This window comes from Balaenoptera musculus, chromosome 7 (assembly GCF_009873245.2).
Source record: "Balaenoptera musculus isolate JJ_BM4_2016_0621 chromosome 7, mBalMus1.pri.v3, whole genome shotgun sequence".
In the NCBI taxonomy this organism is placed as follows: Eukaryota; Metazoa; Chordata; class Mammalia; order Artiodactyla; family Balaenopteridae; genus Balaenoptera; species Balaenoptera musculus.
Genome location: NC_045791.1, coordinates 94,284,155 through 94,311,972, shown reverse-complemented (window position 1 = coordinate 94,311,972; position 27,818 = coordinate 94,284,155). Strand labels below are relative to the sequence as shown.

General features: G+C 46.9%; 1 protein-coding gene across 3 annotated transcripts in view; it reads right to left on the bottom strand.

Annotated features, from left to right (window-relative positions):
* TTLL4 (tubulin tyrosine ligase like 4) overlaps positions 1 to 27,818 on the bottom strand; it is a 37,960-nt gene that overhangs the window by 639 nt on the left and 9,503 nt on the right. Inside the window, exons 1-18 of one of the 3 annotated variants that reach the window (XM_036857556.1) lie at positions 26,040 to 26,057; positions 15,299 to 16,883; positions 14,296 to 14,405; positions 13,878 to 13,941; positions 8,509 to 8,630; positions 7,953 to 8,063; positions 7,515 to 7,591; positions 6,623 to 6,814; positions 6,440 to 6,522; positions 6,079 to 6,207; positions 4,570 to 4,692; positions 4,170 to 4,268; positions 3,707 to 3,841; positions 3,155 to 3,292; positions 1,768 to 1,870; positions 931 to 1,141; positions 720 to 790; positions 230 to 315 (exon numbers count right to left, since the gene is read on the bottom strand). In XM_036857556.1, coding sequence (XP_036713451.1) covers positions 230 to 315; positions 720 to 790; positions 931 to 1,141; positions 1,768 to 1,870; positions 3,155 to 3,292; positions 3,707 to 3,841; positions 4,170 to 4,268; positions 4,570 to 4,692; positions 6,079 to 6,207; positions 6,440 to 6,522; positions 6,623 to 6,814; positions 7,515 to 7,591; positions 7,953 to 8,063; positions 8,509 to 8,630; positions 13,878 to 13,941; positions 14,296 to 14,405; positions 15,299 to 16,785 — 3,341 coding nt within the window. In that variant the 5' untranslated portion in view covers positions 16,786 to 16,883; positions 26,040 to 26,057. Of the gene's footprint in view, positions 1 to 229; positions 316 to 719; positions 791 to 930; positions 1,142 to 1,767; positions 1,871 to 3,154; positions 3,293 to 3,706; positions 3,842 to 4,169; positions 4,269 to 4,569; positions 4,693 to 6,078; positions 6,208 to 6,439; positions 6,523 to 6,622; positions 6,815 to 7,514; positions 7,592 to 7,952; positions 8,064 to 8,508; positions 8,631 to 13,877; positions 13,942 to 14,295; positions 14,406 to 15,298; positions 16,884 to 20,094; positions 20,309 to 26,039; positions 26,058 to 27,818 lie in introns of those variants that run through there. The other 2 variants (XM_036857555.1, XM_036857554.1) reach the window with 2 other exon arrangements.

Below are 27,818 nucleotides of genomic sequence, written 5' to 3'. Positions count from 1 at the left end.
TTCAGTATGGCTGCAAGTGGCTGCCTTTGCGGATGAGTCTGTGCCCCAGCTCAGCTTTGCTGGGCACACCAAGAGCCACCAGGAAGAAGGTACCGTGGCTGCATATTCTTATATTCCCACCAACCCCCAACTGGAAAACGCTGATCTCATCATACTCTGGGAAGAGAGGGAGGAAGAAAACTCCCCGAATTCACACTCAACGCCCTTCCCTTGCCCAGGCAGCACTCACCCCAGCTTGCCAGTCTCCGATTTGGAGAAATCATTGAGTGTCGCATCACCCTTTGGGACAGTCAGAATTGATGTCGGGAGAGTCCACTAAAAGCAAAGGAAGCAATGAGGCCAAAGGGCGAGGTAGAGGTCAGAGGAGAGTGTCTGGGTCTTAGGACTCTTTCCCAGCTCTACCTCTGAGTGATCAAAGGGCTCTTCCCTTCCCTACCCTGCAGGAATGGGCCCATATGGGGACAAATCTTGGTCCTCTCTTGATTCAGATAAGAAGTTGAGGCTACAAAGCACCTGATCCTTGAAAGAAAGGCATCCAGGGAATCCTGGAGGCAATTATTCCCTTGAAAGGGAAGGGTCCTGAGACACAGAGACCTGCAGAACCTTGGGAAGAAGTGAGAGGGTCTGGACCTACACCCAACCCATGCTGCACTCTTAAGGTGCAAGAGGGAGGGGCCTGAGGTAGGACTGTCCCCCTTCACCCCAATGGCACTACTCACCACTGGAGCAGAATCAGAGGTGGCTCCTGTGTGGAACCCTTTGTAGCACCAACTCCGAAGCAGATCTACTCCTAGGACAAGATTAACAAGGGTGGGACTTAAGAGGGTGGAATCAACTGGCCTATTCTTCTTGCCACAGAGGCTCACTTCTTGGTCTATTGGGATTTAATCTCTCATTAAACATGGCATGTGGGCAGGGAGGACACATCACCTTTGAGCTTGTTGCCATGGTACTTCTGCTCCCACTGGGTGGTGAGAATGTTGAAATATCGTGGCTGCTCAAAAAAGCGGAGATAGCGAGAAGAGATTCGAGAAGGAAAAATTCGTTCAAATTGACCACGGCGAGAAAACTCATCCTCCATCTCAACCAGAACCCGAACATCATCTGGCGTCAGGACATCCAGCACAGATGAATAGAAGTCCTGTGGCCCAAGGAACAGGGGGGAAAAGGGTATGACAAAGAGTGTAAGCCAGAGGTAGAGAATCAGAAAGCTGGGGGATGGGGAGTACAGCTCTGGGGTCCTAAGGCTCCAGGACCAAAGGACCACCAAGGCAGTCTGGTGGGCACACTCTGGACCTCATCTATTCCCAAGTCTGCTGAGCTTATTCGGGGGATGAAGAGACTCTTGGCTGGGGTGAGGGGAGACAGGGGGCACAGAGGTTAAGTGATTTATTGGATGAAGTCAAGATCAGAACCCAGATTTGGCCACAGCCTTGTGTCTGCCACACTTCCATCTGATTCCCTCATCTGCTCTGAGAAAGTCAAGCCTTCCAGGAGCTCAGTGCCCCTCAGGGAAAGAAACCCAAAGGGTCTATAGCTCTATAAGAAGGGTGGGCTGGTACAGCACTTTGCTAAGAGCAGTGGTTGTTGAACATGTGATAAGGGTCATCAACTCTCTCCGGAATGACATACATTCCAACAAATCCCTGCACACCAGGGGATGTAGGAAATCCTGCCCTAGAGGGAAGAAAAACTGCTTGCCTTGGGGCTCCACAGGTTTGACCAGGGAAGCTTTCTGCTAGCACTGGGGTGAAGGCAATTTCCTACCTGATCAGGAATTTTCTGGGTCAGGTAATAGGCTTTCTTCATCTTCTGTGCAGTGAAGTACTCCGGGGCCATTCGACATCTGTCCCTGGGGGAGCTGGGCAGGCTAAGGCAGAGGGTGGAAAGGGGGCAAAGGGTAAGGTCAGCAGCTTCACATCCTGAGGACATGTAGAGAGAGGGTCCAGCCCAGGAAGACACCCTTCTCAAGAGAAGACAAAGAAGGATGGACAGAAGTTCGTTACGTGAGTAAATCAGACTGCAATGCACTGCATTCCAGTAGCCTGAGACTCAAAGATGAAGCACCATGTAAGAACTAAAAGAGTACAAAGCACCCTCTTTAAGTTGTACTTAAATGATAAAAAAGGAGGACCATGGAACAATCACTGTATATATTTCAGTTTAGTTTAATTTAGTGAATACTTACTATAATAAATATCCAGCTTGGCCCTACTGGCTATGTGATCCTGGACAAATTCCCTGACCTCCCTGCACCTCAGTTTCATCACCCACATTACAACAATTACTGCTGAGAGAGACACAAAGATGGCCTCCAAGAAGGTCACAGGATTGCATGTGTCAAATGACAAATAACTATAGCACAGAGCCAAATATAAGTCTACAAGGTATAGTGGGGAAAGCAAGTTTTGTTACCAAAAATTTGAGCTCCCTTTCCTCAAGAGTGGTTCTGAGTGCTTTGGGGGTGTGGAGGAGAGAGCCCACATTGAGCTGGTTTCATGAAGATGCTGCCTTCAGCTAGGCTTTGATGGATGGGTGAGGTTGAAACAGGGAGGTCTTGATGAGTGGAAGGAGGAAGAAATCCCATGAGCAGAGGAGGGGACACCATAGGGGAACAATGAGAAGCAGTGAACATTTCAGAGAGGAGACTAGACTAACTGATACTTAAGGATTCTTCCAACCTTAAGGTTCTATGGGCGATCCAGTTTGTCAGAGCACAGGAGCTGGGAAGAGGAATTAAGGGAGGGGTGCCTGGAAAAAAGAGGCTGAGGCCTTGAATGTCTGCTTGAGGAATTTTTTTTTTTTGGCTGTGCCGCGCGGCTGGTGGGATCGTAGTTCCCCGACCAGGGACTGAACCCAGGCCCTCAGCAGTGAAAGCATGGAGTCTTAACCACTAGACCGCCAGGGAATCCCCTGCTTGAGGAATTTAAAGCTGATCCCCCAGGCTCTGTGGGGATTCCTGGGCAGGGGAGCAATTAAGCAAACAGGCTTTTAGGGGCACTGACATGGCAGTGGTGTGTGAGTAGATTGCAGGGGCAGACCCAGCAGCAAGGGAGACCAAGCAGGAGGGAGCGCCCAGACACCATCCCTTCCCAGAGTCTCTATGGGGCTGCTCATGCTGCCAGCCAAGGTGCAGACAAGCAAGGAGGCTGACCTGGTGGTGGAGCTGGTGGAGCTACTGGAGCTGGAAGCGATATCCTCTGCGCTGGGCAGAACAAAGCCCGCCAGGTTCAGAAGGTCACGGATCATCTGGCCTTTGATGCTGATGTCCAGTGGAGAGTTGGAGTGGAGGCTTCAGGGACAGGATCCAAAGAGTGGTAAAAGCAGATGCCAAAACTGTTTCCAGTCACAAGTCCCAGTCAAGGCCAGCCCCATTTACATCCAAACTCATGAGCACCATCACGGGGGTCTTCTTGCCCCACGGATAGTGAATAACCTCACACAGGGTGGTTCCTGCCTATGACCTTGCTAGGGAAAAGCATGCAGTAGGCATCAAGTTTAAAAGAGTAACTTTTAACAGTCTGTCTCCAATGCCAGAGGACCTTGAGATAATGGCAAAGAATAAGGGAATGCGTAAACAGACCATGAAGGGAAAACACATATTCTAGTGAAGGAAAGGTTTTCCCAAAGTCAGCAAGACCGGAGCAGAAACAGGATCATGAGGACACAGAAAGGCCTCTACTGTGAGTGCCCTGAGAATACCTACCTTGGGGAGATGTTGACTTCCAGGACCCAGGGCTTGAGGTTCTCATCCAGCATGATGTCGAAACCGAAGAGCTCGTGGCAGCTGTAGGGCCGCCGCACGTACATCTTCAGCAGGCTGGTCACATAGGGTTCTGACCTGGTCATAGGGAGGAGAAAGTATTCAGCTCAGCTCCTCCCAAAGGCTCTACCTAGAGCTGCCCTGCCAATGGAGTGGCTCAGAGATGGGAGAGCAGAAGCAACCCAGGAAAAGAAGCTCTCAAGAGATGTCTGTGATCTGGAGCCAGCTTCTGGGGATGAAGTTCAGCAGAAGAGCAGAATTTAAGTCTATCCATTCCTTCCTAAACCCTGTCCTCAGAAATGGAAACACAGCATGGTCAAAAGTCTGGAGCACAGCAGGGTGGAGGCCCACAAGAAAAGGGGGGTTGAGTGGCAGGCCCCACGCCCAGGGTGGCAGTGTGACTCACGAGATGATCGTTTTGACAACAACGTCCTTTATCTTCTCCCAGATGGCATCACTGTTGACTCCCTTCTGGCTCAGGTAGCTCCATAAAGCCTTCAGTGCCCTGTAAGGCAGGAGAGGAGGAGGGAGAATTTAGGGTTGTATTCTATGAATGAGCGATGAAGAAAAGAGAAAGAAAAAGGAATGAGAGGCCCAAAGGTATCTTCTTCATGTATCTTCTTTTGATGTTTTGAATTAAGACAGAAATGAGTTGGATGCAAACAGACCAATTCTGAATTGCCAAGTGTTTATAATCTCTGGGTCTTATATTAATCTTCCACTCACCAACCCCCCCGAAACCTCCCCAAACCCCAGAACCCTGTGCTCCTCTAGACCTCCACTTGATGGGGACACTGTCTGGGTACCATTTGTGGCCCTGGCAGGCCGTTTCATCTTCATTGGCCTGGTACTCGGCATTCTTTTTATTGACACTGTAGTTGGTCAGGTGCATGAACTTGTTGCCAAGGCTCTTCATGGAAGGGGAATACCTGGAAGTGAGAGGAAAGGCAGACGTGAGATGGTGAGATGGCAGATGGATAACGGTCCAAACATTTCCCCACATCCTGAAGAGGCAAAGGACAAGTGGACAGATCTTTTCAGATGCACAAGGGTCTGAGAAGTACACCTACTGGTAAGGTTTCCAAAACACCACAGGTAAAACTCATCTCCCAATTTATCCCACCTCAGTCCTGCAGGAAGACCCTCCCTATTCAGTAAAGCAGAGAACCTCCTTATTTCCCCTTCCACATATAACTGTGATTTATAATAACAAATATACATATTGGTCTCTGCCCCCAGCCCCTGACACAGAGCTCCTAAAACCTTTGTAAATTCCTAAGTGGTAAGAGTACAAGGAGCATCTTTGTTCTCAGATTTGGTCTTTGACCCCAGTTTCTAACACAGAGCTCCTGAAACTCTTATAATTTCCTGGGTGATAGGAGCGTCTTTTGTTCTAATGAGGCGACACTGGGTAAGCTCCTGGATGGCTCCTGGATGAGGGACAGTCACTGGAAAGACCGAGCCATGATTAGACAGTTGGAAGTTTCAACTCCCCCCACCCAACTCCCATTCTCTTAAAAAGGGAGAAGGGCTGAAAATGGAGTTAATGATCGATCATGCCTAAGTGATGAAGCCTCCATAAAAATCCCCAAAACATGAGGTTCAGAGAGCTCCCGGGTGGGTAAACCTCTGGAGGTGCTGCGAGAGCAGCCAGCCCAGAGAGGGCATAGACGCTCCGTGCCTCTTCCTGCATACCTTGCCCTGTGCATCTCTTCCATCTGGCTGTTCTTCTGTACCCTTTATCACATCCATCTTTCATAAATCAGTAAACATAAGTAAACTGTTTTCCTGAGTTGAGTGAGCTGCTCTAGCAAATTAATCAAATTGATACCCCTCAGCCCCGGCCCCAAGGAGGGGGTCATGGGAACCTCTGATTTACAGCCGATTGGTCAGAAACACATGCGGCACCCTGCACTGGCAACTGGCATCTGAGGTGGTGGAAGGAGGGGCAGCCTGATGAAACTGAGCCGTTAACCTGTGGGATCTGATGCTATCTCCAGGTAGATAGTGTCAGAATTGAGTTCAATTGTAGGACACTCACCTGGTGTTGTGTAGAACTGCTTCGTGTGAGGGGAAAAAACCCACACATTTGGTGACCAGAAGTGTCAGAAGTGAAGTGTTTGATGTAAAAGTAAAGGAGACACACAGGAGAAAAGGAAGACTAGGTTTTCCCAAAGGCACCCTACCTTCTCCTTTGCTAACAAAAACTACCAAAATATTGGTTATTTTCCTGCTTGGTGTCCTCTGGCTTCCCTCCCCGGAGGGAAAGCAAATCCCCAAAGCTGTCAGGATGAGGCCTCACCACTACCACATACTTGCAACTGGCAAAGCGGACGAGTCCATCTGAAAAGAGGTAAATCCGTAGAGGATCATAGGAGGTGACGTAAACATAGATTCGCAGATCGAACTTGCTGCCACTGATGAGGTAGGGTTTGTGGAGATACCTACACAGGGAAAGGCCAGCTTCAGGGACAGGACAGATGAGATAGGGCTTGGTAGGTAACTGAGCCATGGCAAAAGCCAGCTAACGGTCCCCAGGACAGAGACCTTTAAACAGCTGGCTGAGGAAGTTTTTTGGCGGGGAGGACAAAGGACAAAAGAACATCGTGAAAAGGGAAGCTCCAGGCTGAGAAGATGGGAAATGGGGAGCGGGATCTGAGCTGGAGACCGGCTCACCTCTGTACCAGAAGGGGCCTTCGCTTGGGGAGCTGACTCCACTTGTGAATGACCTGGATGCCAATGCCTCGAGCAGATGCTGGCTAGAGGTCAAGGGGAGAGGAGAGGAGCTGTTTACCTGGCCAGACACTCCGCCGTTCCCACTCTCAGGCCCTGGCCTGCCACCTGCCGTGATCCACTCACTGGTTTAACGATCCACTTTTGGCGGCTGCTGCTCTCCCAGGCTTTGCGCAGAAGCTTGGCATCCTGGGGCAGGATGAAGGACTGAGGGAAGAAACTGAACTCCTTCTTGCCAAACCGGCTCTGCATGCGGGACAGGTTCCGCCACAGTCGGTCCTTTCGCCCAATCTGGAATGAACCTGGGAAGTGGTTTAGCTACAGAAGGGACAAAGGGTGAGAGTAGGGAGAGAGAGAGTCCAGGTGAGACCACAAGGAAGACAGCAAGATTCATTACACCATTTCAACATTCAAAGCTCCTGTTCCATCTGATTATCACCGTCTAAAGGTCCTTAAGTATTCAGCTGCTGAGCGTTCACCAAAAAATGATTAAAACGCAAACACAACAAAACGTAGTGCCCTTTAGGAGTCAACAGTTCACGACATAAAATAGTAACTAAGACAGACATAATATTCACCTTAAGAGCAAAGTAAAAGCTGTTAAGTCTTTTTCCATGCCTGTAGGACAAAGACAGGAAAGTACCTGGCTTTCCTGGGGAAAAGGGACTATTCATTCCAGCATGAGACCAAAGTCTTCTTTACACATATTCAGCTTGGAGGAATGGAGGCAACGCGCAGCGGTTACAGGAGAAACATAATAAACTGAAAACTGACACTGTATCTCAAGACACTAGAGGAAAAAGTGTCTTTTAGAGGCTTCAACTGTCTAAGACACTGCAGCTGAACTACTAGACATGCGTGATCTGCTGGGGGCTCACCCTGCACCTGCCTTCCTCCACTCCCCTATGAACCCTCCTGACTTCTCCATGGTCATCCTCCTCTTCCCTCACTTCCAATACCAGCCTCCTCCTCCCCAGTCCAGAGTCCAGGGGAAGAATGGCTCAGAAAGGGCCCCTACCTTCTGATGTTCCTGAATGGATCGGAAACTAGGAGACTTCATGTGGTGACCCCAGCAGCCCAGCCAGTCATCATTCCCTACAGAAGGCACATCAGGAAGTCAGTCCTGCTGGCAGCTCAGTCCCTGGGACAGAGAGAGGCTCAGAGGCCCCAGAAACACCACTGGGCCTGAGCATAGCTCCCAGCCCCGGTTTTCTAAGAGTTGCCATGGAGCTGTCCTACATGAGGCCCTGGGGTCAGGACCAGAACAATGGGCCTCTGTCTCCTAATTGCGAGGAACAGACTCCAGCCCAGAGGGATTTCAGACCTATGTCCTCCTATGAAGTTGGAAACTTCAGGACAGGGTCCCCACATAACAGGAGGTATCTAGGGCTCCGTTCCTGCCCAAAGCCCATCTGTTGGGGCAGAGGACAGGCTCGAAGTAAGGCAAGTGACTCACTCTTGCTGATTTTGAAGTGGGACCGTCCAATGGTCTGCTTGACAATGTTGGGGGTCACTGTGCTCATCTTCCATCGGAGCAGCTTCCTCTGCTCCCAGGGAAGTTTCTCCACTGGGGGAAAACGGGGAGGTGGGGGGAGAGTGTGGAGAAGAGCAGGAGAGTCATGGTGAGAAGAGGTAAAAGATGGCATTGTTGCTCAGCCTTCCCTGGGTAGGCAAGTCACTAAGTATTGTTCCATATCAGAGTCTGAAAGGAGCACACTTTGGGGAAGAAAGGAGGCCGCACAGGAATGAGGAAAACAGAGAGAAGAGGCGGTTGAAAGGGGAAAGACGCAAGGTTAGAGGGCAAGAATGATCATGAGATTATGGGGCTGAGAGGGTCAGCCAAAGGATGGACAAGATAGAGATCCCCCCATTAGACTGGTGAACCAGGCGGGGAACCAAGCACCAATACAGCCATTCTGGAAAGCCCCTTCCACCCTATTGCCACCCCCTCCCAACTTCGCTAGCATCCTTCTCCTGGGGGTTCTTCTGGGCTGACACTGGGCCAGGTTTACCTCTCTCATCCGGAGTGCCAAAATAGATGGTAGGGGGCACGTTGGGAAAGAGACTGTAGATGAGGGCTGGTCGGACAACTTTCTCATTGGAAAGGGGTTTGGTCAGAATCTCCATACAGTTCCTAAGATGAAAAACAGAAATGTGGTAGAGAAAGGGAAAGCCACAGCCCTGAGTGCTGTTACTATTACATATTTCTTTCAGGGCGCTATCTTTTACACTTTGATTCTACAAAAACAAGTGCTCAATAATTATTTGGCAAATATTAATCCATAAGGTGCTACGGCTAACCTATACACAGTCACACCATTAAAAATCACCTAAAGACAAAGTTTTCCAATACTTCATTCTATGAGACAACTCCAAAACTTCCTGTGACAAGCCACAGGCTTAGGAGGTTCCTGAAAAGAGTGGTTCTGAGAGCAGGTAATGAGTTTGAGTGGATACTAGTAGAGGAATATACTACACTAAGACTAAGAGAAATAACAAGGAGAGAAAAAGAATGATATGGGTAACTAAAAAGGAGGAAAAGCAGAAAAGGTAGAAAAGAACTAAGAAGAGATATAGAGATTTTTTAAAAGGGGGAAAAAGGCAACAGAAAGAAGTAGTGCTACTCCTAACTCATTTTACATTTATCTGAAAATATACGGATGATTAATGCTCTTCTCTGTTTTGAAAATGATTCGTTAACATCAGATTTTTACATAACAATGTGGTAATGTTAACATGTCTGGGAATCTGCGGCAGTGGGCCATGGGGTCCCTACTGTTATTCCAACAATGTCTTGGCCGAGGCTAGCTCAAGGAGTCTCAAAATAGTCAAAACCTCAACTATTTATTGACAGACCCAGACCATTTCTTCAAACAGCACTGAAAGTGGAGAGAGTAGTTATTACTCTCTATACTGAGCTATATGATCCACAAATATTTTTTAAGATTAATTTTTAGCTTATAAAGAGCCACTCTACTTGTTATTTTGCAGCACAACAGAAATAGGCACTGTATGTAAAACATTTCAGTGTTTCAAACCTTAGAGATTTTTAGTGCATTTTATTGGGTCAAGTTAAACATTAATTCCTAATTAAATAAATCCAATTAATTCAACTCTATTCCTCATTTCCAAAATATTTCCCTTTACTGAGTATCAGAATTTAAGATTGTTGAAAATCAAGGAGAATGAGTTAATGTTTAAAAACAAAGACAAGACAGGAATGCAAAATGGTACAGCCACTCTGGAAAACAGTTTTGGCAGTTTCTTAAAAAACTAAACATGCAGGGGCTTCCCTGGTGGCGCAGTGGTTGAGAATCTGCCTGCTAATGCAGGGGACACAGGTTCGAGCCCTGGTCTGGGAAGATCCCACATGCTGCGGAGCAACTAAGCCCGCTCGCCACAACTACTGAGCCTGCGCGTCTGGAGCGTGTGCTCCGCAACAAGAGAGGCCCGCGCACCACGATGAAGAGTGGCCCCCGCTCGCCACAACCAGAGAAAGCCCTCGCACAGAAACGAAGACCCAACACAGCCAAAAATAAAGAAAGAAAGAAAGAAAGAAGCTTTCATTAAAAAACAAAGAACAAACAAAAAAAACTAAACATGCAGGATTTCCCTGGTGGTCCAGTGGTTAAGACTCTGTGCTCCCAATGCAGGGGGCTCAGGCTGAATCCCTGGTCAGGGAACTAAGATCCCACATGCTGTGTGGTACAGCCAAAAAAGAAAAAAATCAAACAAAAAAAACTAAACATGCAATTACCATAGAACCCAGCAATTACACCCCTGGGCATTTATCTCAGAGAGATGAAGGCTTATGTTCACTCAAAAATATGTACACAATTGTTTAGAGCAGCTTTATTCGTAATAGTCAAAAACTGGAAACAAACAAAATATCCTTCAGCAGGTGGCTGGTTAATCAAACTGTGGTCCATTGATACCATGGAACACTACCCAGCAATATAAAGGAATGAACTATGGATACATGCAACAACCTGGATGAATTTGCAAAGAATATACTGAGTAAAAAAAGCTAATCTCAAAAGGCTATATATGGCTATCATTCCATTTGTATAACATTCTTGAAATAACAAAACTATCGGTTGCTAGGGGTTAAGAAGGGGATGGGAGTAGGAAGGAAGTAGGCGCACTCTCAGGACAACAGGAGGGATTCTTGCAGTGACGGAAATGCTTACATTTTCACTAATGTTAATGTCTTGATTGTACTAAATTGTACTATAGTTTTGCAAGATGTTACACAGGAGGGACTTCCCTGGTGGCACAGTGGTTAAGAATCCGCCTGCCTTGGGGCTTCCCTGGTGGCGCAGTGGTTGGGAGTCCGCCTGCCAGTGCAGGGGACACGGGTTCGAGCCCTGGTCTGGGGGGATCCCACATGCCGCGGAGCAACTGGGCCCGTGAGCCACAACTACTGAGCCTGCGCGTCTGGAGCCTGTGCTCCACAACAGGAGAGGCCGCGATAGTGAGAGGCCTGCGCACCGCAATGAAGAGTGGCCCCCGCTTGCCGCAATTATGGAAGGCCCTCGTGCAGAAACGAACACCCAACACAGCTAAAAATAAATTAATTAATTAATTAAAAAAAAAAAAAAAGAATCCGCCTACCAATGCAGGGGACACGGGTTCGAGCCCTGGTCCGGGAAGATCCCACATGCCACGGAGCAACTAAGCCCCTGCTCCACAACTACTGAGCCTGTGCTCTAGAGCCCGCAAGCCACAACTACTGAGCTCGCACACCACAACTACTGAAGCCCATGCACCTACAGCCCAGGCTCTGCAACGAGGGAAGCCACCGCAATGAGAAGCCCGCGCACCTCAACGAAGAGTAGCCCCGGCTCACCGCAACTAGAGAAAGCCTGTGCGCAGCAATGAAGACCCAACGCAGCCAAAATTAAAAAAAAGATGTTACCACAAGGGGAAACTGAGTAAAGAATTCAGGGAATCTCTGTATTATTTCTTAAAACTGCATGGAAATCTACAAATGTCTCAAAAGTTTGATTAAAAAAAAAATCTTTGTTAGCTGCCTCTCTAGAGTACTGAACTTAACCTCAATGGGTCTGGCTTCTGGTTTAGCAGTGCTAGAAACCTTGACCTTGCAAATAGTTACTTAACTTCTCTAGTCCTCAATTTTCATGTTTGAAAAAAAGAGGCTGGACTTGATGATTGCCATCTCTAAATTTACACAGTTCTTAGAAAAAGAATATGGAACAGGAAATGTAATAAACTATTGCTGGATAGAGAAGTAGAGGTTGTGTTTTCAATGATCTTTCTGTGACTGCAAAATTTTCTATAATAAATATATAAATCTTTCATAATTGGGAAAAATAAGATTTTAGCAATCCAAAAATATTTCTGATTTTAGTCAAAATGCAAAGTAGTTTAGAATTCATCAACCTCCATTTGCTTGAACTCATGTTTTAAGCTTCATATAGACTGTATATTTTGTAGAAGTTAAATTAATTAATGAGCAAATAATTAACGAACACCTTTTGTGAATTTTATCTTATAAATCAGAAAGGTTAAATAAAGGGCCGTTCAGCTGCCTTGAAGTAGGCCTGAAGACAAACCTAGATCGCCCTTAAGTGTGGAAAAGGGGTTCCAAGTCAATTAAATGTTAAATATATTTCTCTTCTGGAGAGTGGAGGTGCTTAGTCAACATCCAGTATATACGACCAGGAGTAGCTTTGCTTTTCTGAAAGAACAATGGGTTAGGCTTAAAGTAACAGAATTTATGCACCAGATTCAGGATACTTATGACAGGATTTCTACCAGTCTTCACAGAAAGTCCCAATTCTGTCTCTCCACTTTCCAAACAACTCTCTCCACCTTGTTGGCTTGGGACTCTAAAACTAGTACGGCCGCTGCACCATGTGAATGTGCACCATCACATTCAGAGATGCAGCCTGCCTTGTCCATACTAACCTTAGGTGAGGCTAACTTCTCCTCTTAGCTTCATCTAAGGCACAACTGACACAAAGGAAAGCAACCAGAGTCTGGGTGCTCCACAAGCTAGGCAAGCCTCAACACATATGGCCAGATTTTAATTAAAATTAGAATAGAAATTTTGCTTTTTTTACATTTTCAGTACAAGTTATTTTTTAAAAGAAAAAAACTTTAATGTTTAGTACTTTGTGAGGGTTCTTTTTCTTTTTTTTTTTTTAATTTATTTTATTTATTTATTTTTGGCTGCGTCGGGTCTTCGTTGCTGCGTGCGGGCTTTCTCTAGTTGCGGAGAGCGGGGGCTACTCTTCATTGAGGTGCATGGCCTTCTCATTGTGGTGGCTTCTCTTGTTGCAGAGCATGGGCTCTAGGGCGCACGGGCTTCAGTAGTTGCAGCACGTGGGCTCAGTAGTTGTGGCCTAGTTGCTCCGTGGCATGTGGGATCTTCCCGGACCAGGGCTCGAACCTGTGTCCCCTGCACTGGCAGGCGGACTCTTAACCACTGTGCCACCAGGGAAGCCCGTGAGGGTTCTCTTTAATATCTAATAATAATTAATGAAGACAGAGCTTCATATTGAGACCAGGTTGGAAGTGATGAGGGAAACAAGGAAGATTATATTGAAGAATGTTAACTTTCTACCCAGAAAGGTGATCTATATGATCCTTAAGCAAGTTCTAAAACTCTTTAGCACAATGACATGTCCTCATTTACAGTAATTTCCTCTTAGTCCTGCATTCCTTCCTCTCCCTGGACTCCCCATCTCAGTTATACAGCATTCTACAACTATCTGTTTTACAAAAGAAGGGTCTACATTAAGAGACTGACTTCTTGGTTCCCTAGTTAGAGATGGGTATCACTCAGATTCCACAAAGGGCAGTCAACAAAATAATCTAGATTAAAGCTAGTGAATTTTAAATTCAATTTCTTATTACTAAGGTCAACATCAGTCTTATAAAACTAACCTCTGAGGGGAGCAGAAGAGCATTACAAAAAGCTCCAATTAGCAGTATATCTATCTCAGAACTGTTTCTGCCTGTAGGACACACTCATAATGCAAGGTGGCAGTTACCCTCACGTGGGTAGCCTAACTAAGAATCTACCTCAAACATTATGGGTCTTCATTAATTAGTTATTAATTTTCTAAATACTTCTTGAGATTATTTGCTTTTTACTTGAACAATTTCTTGAAGCCTAAAGACCAAACTGCAGCCTAAGAAACTTGGTACTGTTTTTAAGCCCAACTGATAAAATATGCTTCTGTTGCCTTCCACTGTTTCCTGTTTGAAAACTAAAGTCCTAATGTAAAAATTTGGTAAAAATGAGTTAGGGTTAACAGGGCCATTAATTAACGACTTAGGTGATTAATCTCTTTATAATCTTAAAGAGATGGAAAATGGGCCTCTACCAACGATCTACACAGCCAGCACTCACCGAGAGATCACTGCTACTGACTCGCTGGGGGAAACAGCACTGCATGAGGAGCACTCTGAGTCTCCTGGGGGGGAAAAAGCAGAGAAGTCCCAGCTAGGAGAGGCTGCCACACAAAGTCACCAAGCCCAGGCAGCTCTTCCTCGGACATCTTGGCTCAGCCTTCTTACAGAGCCACAAGCACCTGCTGCTGCCTTGCATGGCCTCCCCGAAGCTCGACAGCAGCAGGGAGAAGGCAAGACTCGGGGGATGGGGGAGTAGAGAGCAAGTCCCCCAAAAGCCACTACCGCCCTTAGACCCCCAAGGCGAATGATGAACGTAGGTGACAAAGTGAGTTAAGGATCTGGTACACAGTTGTTAGTCCCCTTCCCTAGCGGTGGTGACCCATGCCCAGTTGGAAGTGAGGGGGTCCCCTACTCACCCTCCTCCTCTTCATTCTCATCATGGTTGCAGCAGTCTTCCAAACCATCTATTAGCTCTTCTTCCAGATCTTCAGCTTCAACCTGGTCTAGCTGGAGGTCAGTAGCTGAACTATAAGAAAGAATCATGCCCCCGGCCCAGCCAACTCCATAAGAGAGGTCACAGTTGGATTCTCATTCCTTCATCATCTCCCAGTGTTTGTCTCTTCCCCAGTCACCAATCTGCTGGCCCTTGCCTGGGCCTTACAACTCATTCCTCTTGTCCTCAGAGCTTAGGTCTAGCCATAGTTCCTCAACCCTACATCCCCTATTCTGCAGAGAGGCACTATGTCTTCCATCTTCTTTGACGTCCCTCATAGCATATAAAAACAAAATTCTGAATACAAAACACCATCAATCAATGTGTGGTAATAGACATCAAAGGTCCCTAGACTTCTCTCTGGGAACTCAGAACAAGGCCTTGGTGGACCACGGTTCCAGAGAAGTAACAAGGCACAAGAGAAGAGGCCAAGTATGTGTATGCCCTAACTCTGAAACGGCTGTCATACCAGGAATGACTGAGAACCTGATTTGGTTTGGAATTAAGTAGAGAAATCACAGTTCCCAACACATGATGTTTGGAATTCTTATTTTTCCCTGGTTATAACCTAAAGCAAGGCTTAGCAAACTCTTCCTCTTAAGGACAACACAGTAAATATTTTCAGTTTTGCGGGCCATTCAGTCTGTCGCAACTACTCAACCCTACCGTTATAACAAAAAAGCAGCCACAGACAGTAGTAAATGAAGGAGTAAGGCTGCATTTCAAAAAAAACCTTATTTATAAAAGCAGGCAGAGGGTGGGATTTGGCCTGCAAAGTGTAGCTTGCTGACCTCTGCCCTAAAGTGAAAACCAAAATTCTAGGGCAGTTGAGAAACAAAACCAACCTCCAGAGACAGACGGTCAGTGTCACCAAACATGTATACATTCTACTGCTTTAAATGAATCAAACACTTTCTCCGACTTACCCAATATCCCTAGCAGGTGAGTCCAGCTTCCTGGCTTCCTTAGGCTCCTCCCTCCCAAGCTTGCCCAGATGGATGGAAGAGAGGCGGGTGGCCACCTCGGCCACACCAAGGGGCTGAGGCGGAGAAGGCAGAGCTGGAGTTTTGTCTTCTCCAAGAGGTGGGGAGTCGATCGCAGATCCACAGGCAGGGCTGCAGCTAAGCCCACTGGCGTGTGAGGCAAGGAGGTGAATGCTGATGCGTTTGGTACAGAAGACTGTACTGTCCAGCTCCATGGTGTCCGAGGCTCCAGGGAGGACCCTACTGTCTGCTCCAGCATTCTCCTGAGGGAGCTGCTGGCCTACCACAGCTGGTTTCCACCACCTGTTCCTGTTGAGGACATCCCACTGCAAGCTGGGGTTCATGAAATAAGACTGTTCAAAATGGTAGCCTTGCCTTGGCTTCTTCTCAAAGCCTCTTGCAGTCAACTTCCTCACGGCCTCAGTGAACCGAACCTCCTTAGTCAGATTCTGGGCAACAGAGTCCCCATCCAGGCCATAGGGATGTGGCTCTGCCCCTGTGGCTAAGTTACTCCAGTTGTAGTGGGGAGAGGCAGCACTGGTGGTGGAAGCGTCTAAGGAACTGGGGGTAGACAGGGTGCTGTGGGAAGGGTCATCATCTAGGACAGTGCCACTGCTCTTGGGCACCTTGTGCTCAATAGGCTGGAGTGCACCGTCTCCAGCGCCCCCTGAATGATGCCAGGAGACAAGTTGGACCTTCGGTGAGGATACTGGCTTCAGGCCTTCTGTGGCCTGCAATAAAGGCACTTTAGTGCTATTTGGCCGCATGAAGGAGTTGTTATTTAGCATGGGCTTGTAGGAAAAGGAAGAAGAGGAGAGTGGAGATGGGGTCTTCCCTGAGATGGCAGAGGCCAGGCTCTTCCCTGAAGGATTTTCCCCAGCCGCTCCCAGTGAGAGGTATGGTTCTGTGGATGAGGATGCCATGGGGGAGACCTTGGAAGAAGTGGCCTTATTGGCAGTGAGTCTGATAGGGAGGCTCTTTTGAGGGAGAGAAAAAGGTCTTTTTTCTGACGGGCTTGAACGCAAGCAGAAAGACTCCAGCTGCTGGTATGGTCTGTGGCCGTAGTTGGAACAGCGGTAGAGCAGGGTGCTGCTGAACAGGTCCGGGAGGGAGTGCAGGTAACAGGAGTTGCTGTGGCCTGCAATGACAGCCGTGCTCCCGGAGCTACATAAAGTGCTGGGGCAAAAGAAGTATGCAGGCTGCAGTGGGACACCCAAGAGGCCTGGGCCCAACCCTGCTGAAAGTGTTCCCACGTGCTTCTTCTCCAGCTTCCAGATTGGCTTCACCTGCTGATGAGCCTGAGCCCAGACTTTGCCCTCAGAGGGTTTCTCAGGTGGTGGGGTAGGCACTGTGCCTGAGGGCCCACTCGGCTTAAAGCTGTTTCCCCGGCGGAGGCCAATACTGTAGTGCTCTGTTCTTGCTGAGGCCATGAGGAGCCCACATCACAGCCACGCGGCCTCATGGCCCAGCTCAGGTAAGGTGCCTCGTACCTCCAGCAGTAGCAGCCGCATCCTTGAGGTCCGTCAGCCTGAAGGGCAGAGAGACAATTGGGAATGTTACAGTCCTAGAAGGACAGACACAATGCTACAGTGGTGCCCAGGCAAGGAAGAGCCCCACCTCAGCACTTTTTGGGCAACCAGTCTTGGTCATCAACTGGGGCCCTGGGAGAAGAACACTAGATCCTTAGAGTGTTTTCAGTGGACTTAATGCTGCCCTCATGCAACCAAAGCTGGCGCCATCAAGGACTGGGACACTAAGGTGCCACCAGTGTAAGTCTGTCCACATGTTCCCACCCTCTCACTCAGAGAGCTCTTTCCTCTCTCTCCAAAGAAAAAATCACCTTTCTGTCTCATCATCCACAACTTTACACAAGTGGCTTCCTTCCCTCACCTGACATGAGTGTGCCTAGGAATGAGGCAAGTCTTGGTGTGGCAGAGAAACCAGCTAATACCTTCCTCCTCATCAGCCAATTCTGAATGGTCAAAGATCATCTGAGAAGCATATTTTACATCTACTGCTCCCTCACCAATTCTCAGCTGCCCCTGATGTGGTCTGCTTTTCACAGTTAAATGTGACAAGTACAGGTAAGAGCAGAGATTTCTCCTGCTGACCTCTGGAGTGCCTTCTGGAGCTGAGACAGTAATTTCGTCTCTTCAAGCGTCTTGCTAACTATATAGGCTTAAATTCCAACCAACGTGTTGGTGGGAAAGAGAAGAAACAAGATGGAACTAGACACCAACATTCTTTTTATTTAAGGTGACTTTATTTCCAGCAGCCACAATGGGACAGGAAAGGTCAGGGAGTAGAATACAGAGGCGAGAAGAGGAAAGAAACTTTCTTCATTCCAAATCCCAGCCTTCAGTTTGGGCTGATTTTGGGGAAGGAGAGCCTGTCTCTTACATTTCCTCATTGAATCTTTCCTCTAAAGCAAAACCTCTGAACCAGCCTGTAGTTCTGGGTCCCCAACAGTCAGTTTAGTATGGTCTCTTGCTTTCTAAACCAAATTCACAAAATATTCTGCAGTTTTCACACCTTCAGGGAAAGGTGGGCCTGCTTTCACGACAGCATCCAGGGGAAAAAAAAGACAAGACCCTTTTATAAGAAGTCATTCATCTGCGATAATTCTGAAAGACATCCTGGCATCTTCATCAAGTGTTTTCAGAGTGGCTAGAGGGAAGGAATTAGCAGAGAATTTTTTTGCCCAAGTTTCATTTGAGACACAGTCAATGGGGAGAGGACTTTGTATTTTGATAGGAGAATTCCTGTCTACAGCTACAGGAACTGTTGGTGTTGTCTACCAACAAAAAGCCTGCAGAAGCCACATGACGTCGCCCTCTTTTCCTGAAAAGGCTGACCTATGTGGATTCTTTCTCAAGGAGAGTACCAAAAAAGCACTCCCAATATTCAAAATGATAGTGGGCGAAAGACAGCGTAAGGGCTAAAACCAGATATGATGCCAGTAACCACAAATTAAGGTAACAGAAAATGGACCTCCACCAAGTCCAAACTATGGAAGTACTGTGCGGGGGACAATTACACTCTGTGCACTTATGGTAGAGAAGCACACACAAAGGGAAGGGTCAAATCCTGCCAGTGATTTTATGCGACCACACACCTGAGTGTGTGTCATGTACACTCAACAGATTCACGTCCCAATTCACGTAGTCATCTTTCAGGAATCTACATCTTTCCCCACCGATGCAGCACAATAGATTCACCAAAGTGATGGCAAAAAGGGCTAAGGAAACAAGATTTCAGGCTGGTGCTCCCTGAATATCACCCAACTTGTGGCTCCTCACGTGCATCCTCCTGTCTCAGACCTTCATGCCTCTACAAGTATCGCTCCCTAGAAGCCTTTCCTTCTCTTCCACCAGACAAAAAATATACAGCTCAAATATCACTTTCACCAGGCAGCCTTTCTGGACTCCCCAGTTCAAATAGGATGCCTCATCTCTGTGCTCGCCACCATCACTGTCTGTATTACACTGAGCTTTAATAATGGACTACTCATCTGACTAGGAGCAAGAAGCATGTTGTCCCTCCCCTGATGTCCCCAATATAGGGTCTCACCCACAAAAAGTGCTCAATATTCTGTTGAATGAATAAACTGAAAAAAAATAACAGTAAATTAAGGGGAAATACACTAGAACTGAGGAATGCTAGTTTGGGCACCTAATAAATACCAGGTACTATGCTCATTTAATCCTCACAAAAACCCTATGTTCAATTTGCTGATGATGAATCCAAGACTCAGTAAAGCTAAGTAACTTTTCTATAATTAAACAACCAACAAGGAGTGGCTAGCTTAAAACCTGAGTTTGACTCCATGCTGCCTCTTAAATAGAAATGAAACACACCTAGGTCCTGTTCCCTCACTTATCCCTAACCTTCAGGTACAAGACAAAAGGCAGGTTGGAAACACTCCTCCACTGCTTATACTGAGCCCCTTCGCGGGTGAAGTGCCCAAGAGCACACCACTGCATCCTCATCTGCACCACGGGCAAGCCCACTTTCCCTCATAGACACGGGTACCCACCCACTGCACACCTCGGGGCTGGGTGAAGAGAACTCTCCTCTCTGCACACACTGCTCAGTGTCTGCCTCTCTGCATCCCTCCACACGAATCCTCGGTGCCAGGAACACTGGACGCAAATGGCCCGGCATCTAGCTGGCTTCACTTCTAATCCAAATGAGGAAGAGGAAGGCGAAGGATACACTCCCACCCTCTTCAGAAGCTTCAGGTGGCCTGCTGGGCTAGTGCCAGAGTAAAGTGGATTCTCTTCTCTGTGACTAACAAGATTCTAGATCTTGTATGTGTCTGCAATGGCCATTTCCCACAGGGCATTTGTTTTTCCTTGTCTGACTTATCTTACTTAGCATAATACCCTCTAGATCCACCCATGTTTTTGCAAATGGCAAGATTTCTCTCTTTTTATGGCCGAGTAATATTCCACTGTATATATGTACCACATCTTCTGTGTCCATTCATCTATCACTGGACACTTGGGTTGCTTCCGTAACTTGGCTATCGTAAATACTGCTGCAGTGAACACTGGGGTGCTACCAACATCTCCTTGTTGCTGCTACTTTACCCAGTGTAGGAACTCTGCCACAGCCACACCCAACTGCTTCAACAGTGCCTTTTCCTCCTGAGGTCCGCTCCAAAATCCTCCACAGCTCCTCTCTTTTATCCTCTCTCCCACATCAAACCAATGTGCTCTCACCACTTCAACTATTACCTGCAGGAGAAGAGTCACTTTTCAGAGCCGACTTCTCTCAAGCTCCGTGTCCTCATCGCCAACTGTCTTCTCCCTTTTCCACAGGCAAGTCCAACCACTTCAGCCCAGCTTGTCAGATCAGCTCTGCACTCTTTTTTTTGGCCACGCCTTATGGCTTGCAGCATCTCAGTTCCCCAACCAGGAACTGAACCCGGACCCCGGCAGTGCAAGTGCCAAGTCCTAACCACTGGACCTCCAAGGAATTCCCTAGCTCTGCACTCTTGACGTTCCAATTTCTTTCAGTGGAACCTTCTTTCTCTCAGTCACCAAAGAGGAAAACTTAAGTCACTTCTGATTTCTTCCTTTCTCTTAATCTCCAAAGCCAAACCAGTCACAAAACTTAAGAGATTCTTTCTTCATGGCATGCCTCCTCCTTTCATTTCCACCACCATCCCAGATCTGGACTACTGCAACAGCTTCCAGACTGAAGTTTGTGTCTCCAGGGTCTGCCCTTCCTAATTCCACTCTGCAGGCAACCTCCAGATTAACTTTGCTTAAATATTACTTGATCAGTTACCTTTCCAAAAATTTTCCATGAGTCCTCATTTAATATCACAGTAGCCCACCAACGACCTGCATCAGAATAACCTGGGGTGCAGATTCCTGAGCCCCACTTTCAGAGAGGATTCAGTGGGTCTGGGGTGGGGCCAGGGATCTGTATTTTAAACAAGCCTTCTAGATGATTCTCATGTAAGTCAATAAATAAATTCCAGACTTCTTAGCCTGAGTCTGGCTTCAGTCTTTTTTTAAGGCGTATTTCCATTTCCTTCCACCTTGAACTCTGTTATATGACCTGTTCTGGTCTTATACTAATCCTTTCAAACCTGTCTGCAGGCCCTTACTCCACTCAGCCTCTCCCTTCCGAATCCTTATCATATTTTATTTACCTTTTCCAGGCCCAGCTCAAGCTCCATCCTACCCATGAATATCTGTTGTGTATTTATTCCTCTAATTTGATACTTTGTAAAGGCTATCTTTTACCGCTGTTCTCTTCTCATATGAATATGCCTCATAAGCTCCATGATGGCTTTTATAGGAAAATCTTGTGTTTCTGTAACAGATAAATGCACAGCTATGCGAGTAGAAGGAGGAAGATCACTGCCCTAGTCTGGCCTCCTCCTCAGCAATGCTACCCAAGCCTCCCCGCAAAACGTCATGAGATATTAAGGCTCCCTAGAACAAAGTTTAAAAATTAATTGACTTGAGGGTGATGAATATTTTCAATGTCAGTTATACCTCCACAAAGCTGTTAAAAACGAAACTTTTTTTTTTTTTTTCCCTTAAAGGGATAAGAAAGGAAGGTAAAGAACTGCTGAGCATTCTGAAGATAAACAAAATGGCCTCAAACATCCTTTTCTTTCTATTTGCATGGCTGGCTCAGTCCAATTCCTAGTCCCTCAACCCCATCACCAAGTGCAGGACTGTTGCAATAGCATCCTGCCTGACGTCCCTGGATCCAGCCTCTCTCCTTCTAAAGCATCCAGTCTCAGGAATCTCAACATCCTGCTTTGCCATCTTTAGACAGCATTCAGAAGCTGTCTATCTCATTCTGCCTTCCACTCTCTGTAGGGTCATTTTGCCTCAAGTTTCCTCCTTAAGTGAGAGTGAATGACGAGCAGCCTATGCTAGAAAATCTTTGACTGTTGTCTCAAACCATCAAGTCACCAGGGGCCAGGCCCAGACCAACTTGGACAAAGTATCTATTTCTACAGAAAGCAATTATTCATTACACACTGACTGTATCACTCTCCTACATTACAGGAGTGTATGTGCCTCTTGGGATCTGAAGTTTCCTTTTCCTCCTCCATCTAAGTGTTTCCCTCAGTCACCAGGGGAACTCAGGACATCGGAAACGGTTCAGAGTCTACAGTCATAAGATCTCTGATGAAATTACTTTAGTTGCTCAACAGTTATGTAAGAAGGTAGAACTGACTTGTCTGAAATCAAACAGAATGAGGAGGAGTATAGGAATCAGACCCATTTTCTCTTATGAGATAAATCCCAAACTATGTCTCCCTAAAGAAAGCTGGAGGAGCATGGAACTTCTTTAAAGCCCTGTTAAGAAAGGAAGGCCAATACCCCAACCCTAATGAGAAGGAAGGGTCACTACCACAAGTTGAGAAGGGCAGCTCTTGTAGAACAGTTATGTAAAAGTAGTTAGCAAACCTCAGGAAAAAATACAGCTTACAGTAGCTAGAGCTGAGGGAGGTCCATCTGCAAATTACTAAAAAGTGAAAACAGTTGAAGCCTTAACATAATTAAGTGACTAGCTCTCCTGAAGCCTTGACCTTCAGCAGCTTCTGAAAGAAACCTCAGGTGAGCTCTCTAAAGCAGTGGTCCTCGAAGTGTGGTCCCAGACCCTGAGGGAACCCTAAGCCTCTTTCAGGGATTCCACTAGCTGAAACTATTTTCATAACAAAACTAAGATGTGATTTGCCTTTTTTTACTGTGCCAGCCTTTCCACTGATGGTGCAAGAGCAATGGTGGGTCAAACTGCTGGTTCCTGAGTAGGAGTCGAGACAATGGCACCAAGCGAGATTCTTCACCACCACACACTCCTTCACTGCACAGTGAAAGAATAAATGCCAGCTTTACTTAAGAATGTCCTTGATGACGCAATAAAAATGAAATCTCAATCCTCAAGTACATCTTTTTAATATTCTGTGTGACAAAATGAGAAGTACATATAAAATAGAAGACGATGGTTGTCTCTAAATAAAGCACTTGTTTGAATTGCAAAATCTCTCTGTGGAACATCATGTTTACTTGAAAGAATGAAGGACACACAAGTGATGGTTATTCAGACGTTGATACTTGGCAGGCATTCTCTAGAAAATGAAACAGAGTAAGCCTGTCGCTTCAGGGAAAACAGCTGACAGTGTTTGTTGCCAATGATAAAATTTGAGCTTCCAAGAGAAAATTATAATTTTGGCAAAACTGTATCTGCCACCATGAGCTTGACAGCTTCCCAATACTTAACCATCTTTCTGATGAGTGTGGTGATAATATATTGTTTTTTGATACTGTAAAATAAAATGTGGCAACATTTGTAAGATCTACGTAACTCAATGAACCAGTATTTTCCAAATATCACACAATGTCAAAGAATCAGGCATGGGTAAAAGGTCCGGTCAAAGTCAGAGACAGACCAATGGATTCTAATGAAACAAAGTATGAAAAGCTCACTGATAACATTTCAGATTCCACTGCAGCTAACCTTCATAAAACCACTCCTTGTTAACTTCTGTGTAGTACCAAAGAATACCCACTATTGTCTGAAAAGGCCATAGAAATATTCCTCCCTTTTCCAACTAATTATCTATGTGAGGCTGGATTTTCATCATCATTCAATCACAACAACATATCGAACCAACTGAATGCAGAAACAAATATGAGAATCCAGCTGTCTTCTATTAAGCCAGACATTAACGAGATTCTCAAAAATAATGCCACTCTCCTCACTAATATTTCTGAAACAATAGCGTTTTGCCTTTTTAAAAATGCTACTTAAAAAAAAAATGCTACTTATGTTTACTTGTAATGGGTTTATTATTATTTCTAAATGAATTAATAAATAAATACTTCAATTTCTAGTATGGAGTAGATATATATCCCACATTAAAAAATATACTGAAGACCCCAAAGAGCTTTAAAAGTGCAGATAAGAGGGACTTTCCTGGTGGTCCAGTGGTAAAGAATCCTCCTTCCAATGCATGGGACGTGGGTTCGATCCCTGGTCAGGGAACTAAGATCCCACATGCTGTGGGGCAACTAAACCTGCGCATTACAACTACTGAGCTCCCGCGCCTCAACAAGAGAGCCCCCGTGCCGCAAACTACAGAGCCCACACGCCCTGGAGCCCACGTGCCACAACTAGAGAAGAGAAAACCCACACGCCACGCACCGCAATGAAAGATCCCGCATGCCTCGGCGAAGACCCCGCGGGCCGCAAGAAAGACCTGACGCAGCCAAAAATAAATAAATAAATTTTTAAAAAAAACTGCATATAATGAGAACCTCTGGTCTAGAATAGCACTGCCTGTCCAGGATGTCCAAGAGGCTCCCAAGGACACGGCCCTTTGTATTTCAGGGCCTAACAGAAATTAGCACTCTCAGTATTAGTTCCAAAAATACCAGGTCTGGCTTCCCAGTTCTGCCAGAAGAGAGGATGAGAAGTTCAGGGCATTAAAGAAAAGTTTTCTCTGCATTTCACCAACAGATCAAAGCATCTGATTGCATGCTAAAATCCAGGAATCCTATGACCAGACAATTCCAAGGTCATAGAAGGAATCTAGCAGGAAAGCTAAACTCAACTCCACATCATGAGTACCAGATCCTGAAGTTAAAGGTTCATCTAAGTTTTTCAGGTGAGAGCTGGGTGAAGAATTAAAAACAGTAGAAAACAGGATTGGTTCAAGATGGCGGAGTAGAAGGACGTGCACTCACTCCCTCTTGCGAGAGCACCAGAATCACAACTAACTGCTGAACAGTCATCGACAGAAAGACACTGGAACTCACCAAAAAAGATAACCCACATCCAAAGACAAAGGAGAAGCTGCAGTGAGACGGTAGGAGGGGTGCAATCACAATAAAATCAAATCCCATAACTGCTGGGTGGGTGACTCGCAAACTGGAGAACACGTATACCACAGAAGTCTACCCACTGGAGTGAAGGTTCTGAGCCCCACGTCAGTCTTCCCAACCTGGGGGTCCAGCAATGGGAGGAGGAATTCTGAGAGAATCAGACTTTGAAGGCTAGTGGGATTTGATTGCAGGACTTCGACAGGACTGGGGGAAACAGAGACTCCACTCTTGGAGGGCACACACAAAGTAGTGTGTGCATCAGGACCCAGGGGGAAGGAGCAGTGACCCAATAGGAGACTGAACCAGACCTACCTGCTGGTGTTGGAGGGTCTTCTGCAGAGGTGGGGGCGGGAGGGGTGGCTGTGGCTCACCACGGGGACAAGGACACTGGCAGCAGAAGTTCTGGGAAGTACTCCATGGCGTGAGTCCACCATTAGCCCCACCAAAGAGCCTGTAGGCTCCAGTGCTGGGTCGCCTCAGGCCAAGCAACCAACAGGGAGGGAACTCAGCCCCACCCATCAGCACAGAAGGGGATTAAAGCTTTACTGAGCTCTGCCCACCAGAGCAACAGCCAGCTCTACCCACCACCAGTCCCTCCTCTTAGATAGCCTCATCCACCAGAGGGCAGACAGCAGAAGCAGGAAGAACAACAATCCTGCGGCCTGTGGAACAAAAACCACATTCACAGAAAGATAGACAAAATGAAAAGGCAGAGGACTATGTATCAGATGAAGGAACAAGATAAAACCCCAGAAATACAACTAAATGAAGCTGAGATAGGCAACCTTCCAGAAAAAGAATTCAGAATAATGATAGTGAAGATGATCCAGGACCTCGGAAAAAGAATGGAGGCTAAGATAGAGAAGATGCAAGAAATGTTTAACAAAGACCTAGAAGAATTAAAGAACAAACACCTAGGGGGGACCTTCAAGATGGCGGAGGAGTAAGACGTGGAGATCACCTTCGTCCCCACAAATACATGAAAAATACATCTACACGAGGAACAGCTCCTACAGAACACCTACTGAATGCTGGCAGAAGACCTCAGACTTCCCAAAAGGCAAGAAAATCCCCATGTACCTGGGTAGGGCAAAAGAAAAAAGAAAAAACAGAGACAAAAGAATAGGGATGGGACCTGCACTTCTGGGAGAGAGCTGTGAAGGAGGAAAAGTTTCCACACACTAGGAAGCCCCTTCACTGGTGGAGACGGGAGGTGGGTGGGGGGGAAGCTTCGGAGCCACGGAAGAGAGCGCAGCAACAGGGGTGCCGAGGGCAAAGCGGAGAGATTACCACACAGAGGATCGGTGCTGACCAGCACTCACCAGCCCGAGATGCTTGTCTGCTCACCCGCCAGGATGGGCGGGGGCTGAGAGCTGAGGCTCAGGCTTCGGAGGTCAGACCCCAGGGAGAGGACTGGGGTTGGCTGCGTGAACACAGCCTGAAGGGGGCTAGTGCGCCACAGCTAGCCAGAAGGGAGTCCGGGAAAAAGTCTGGACCTGCCTAAGAGGCAAGAGACCATTGTTTCGGGGTGCACAAGGAGAGGGGATTCCTTCCCTGTTTGCCCACAGAAGGCAGAGCACCGCCTAAACAAGCCCCAGAGAAGGGTACGAGCGGCGGCTATCAGCTCAGACACCAGAGATGGGCATGAAACACTAACGCTGCTGCTGCAGCCACCAAGAATCCTGTGTGCAAGCACACGTCACTATCCACACACACCCCCAACCCCCCAGGAGCCTGGCAGCCCGCCACTGCCAGGGTCCCGTGATCCAGGGACAACTTCCCGGGAGAACACACGGCACGCTTCAGGCCGCTACAATGTCATGCTGGCCTCTGCCGCCGCAGGCTCACCCCGCATTCCAATTATAACTACCGTACCCCTCCCTCCCCCCAGCATGAGTGAGCCAGAGTCCCCTAATCAGCCGCTGCTTTAACCCCGTCCTGTCTGGGTGGGAACAGAAGCCTGAGGGCGACCTACACACAGAGGCGGGGCCAAATCCAAAGCTGAACCCCAGGAGCTGTGCGAACAAAGATAAGAAAGGGAAATTTCTCCATGCAGCCTCAGGAGCAGTGGATTAAATCCTCACAATCAACTTGAGGTACCCTGCATCTGTGGAATACCTGAATAGACAACGAATCAACCCAAAATTGAGGCAGTGGACTTTGGGAGCAACTGGAGACTTGGGGTTTGCCATCTGCAACCAACTTGTTTCTGATTTTCATGTTTACCTTAGTATAGTTTTTAGCACTTGTATCACTAGTGGACTTGTTTATTGGTTTGGTTGCTCTCTCTTTTTTTTTAAATTACTTGTTTATTGTAATAATTTTTACAATATTTTTACTGTATTTATTCTATTTTTATTTTTATTTATGTCTTTATTTTTTTTTTTTCTTTTTTTCTCCCGAGCTGTGTGGCTGACAGGTTCTTGGTGCTCTGGCCTGATGTCAGGCCTGAGCCTCTGAGGTGGGAGAGCCGAGTTTAGGACATTGGACCACCAGAGACCTCCCAGCCCCATGTAATATCAATCAGCAAGAGCTCTCCCAGAGATCTCCGTCTCAACACTAAGACCCAGCTCCACCCAATGGCCAGCAAGCTCCAGTGCTGGATGCCCCATGCCAAACAACTAGCAAGACAGGAACACGACCCCACCCACTAGCAGAGAGGCTGCCTGAAGTCATACTAAGTTCACAGACACCCCAAAACACACCACTGGATGCAGCCCCACCCACCAGAAAGACAAGATCCAGCCCCGCCCACCAGAACACAGGCACCAGTCCCCTCCACCAGGAAGCCTACACAAGCCATTAAACCAACTTTACCCACTGGGGGCAGACACCAAAAACAATGGGAACTACAAACCTGCAGCCTGTGAAAAGGAGACCCCAAACGCAGTGTATTCAGCAAAATGAGAAGACAGAAATATGCAGCTGATGAAGGAGCAAGGTAAAAACCCACCAGACCAAACAAATGAAGAGGAAATAGGCAGTCTACCTGAAAAAGAATTCAGAGTAATGATAGTAAAGATGATCCAAAATCTTGAAAACAGAATGGAGAAAATGCAAGAAACATTTAACAAGGGCCTAGAAGAACTAAAGAGCAAACA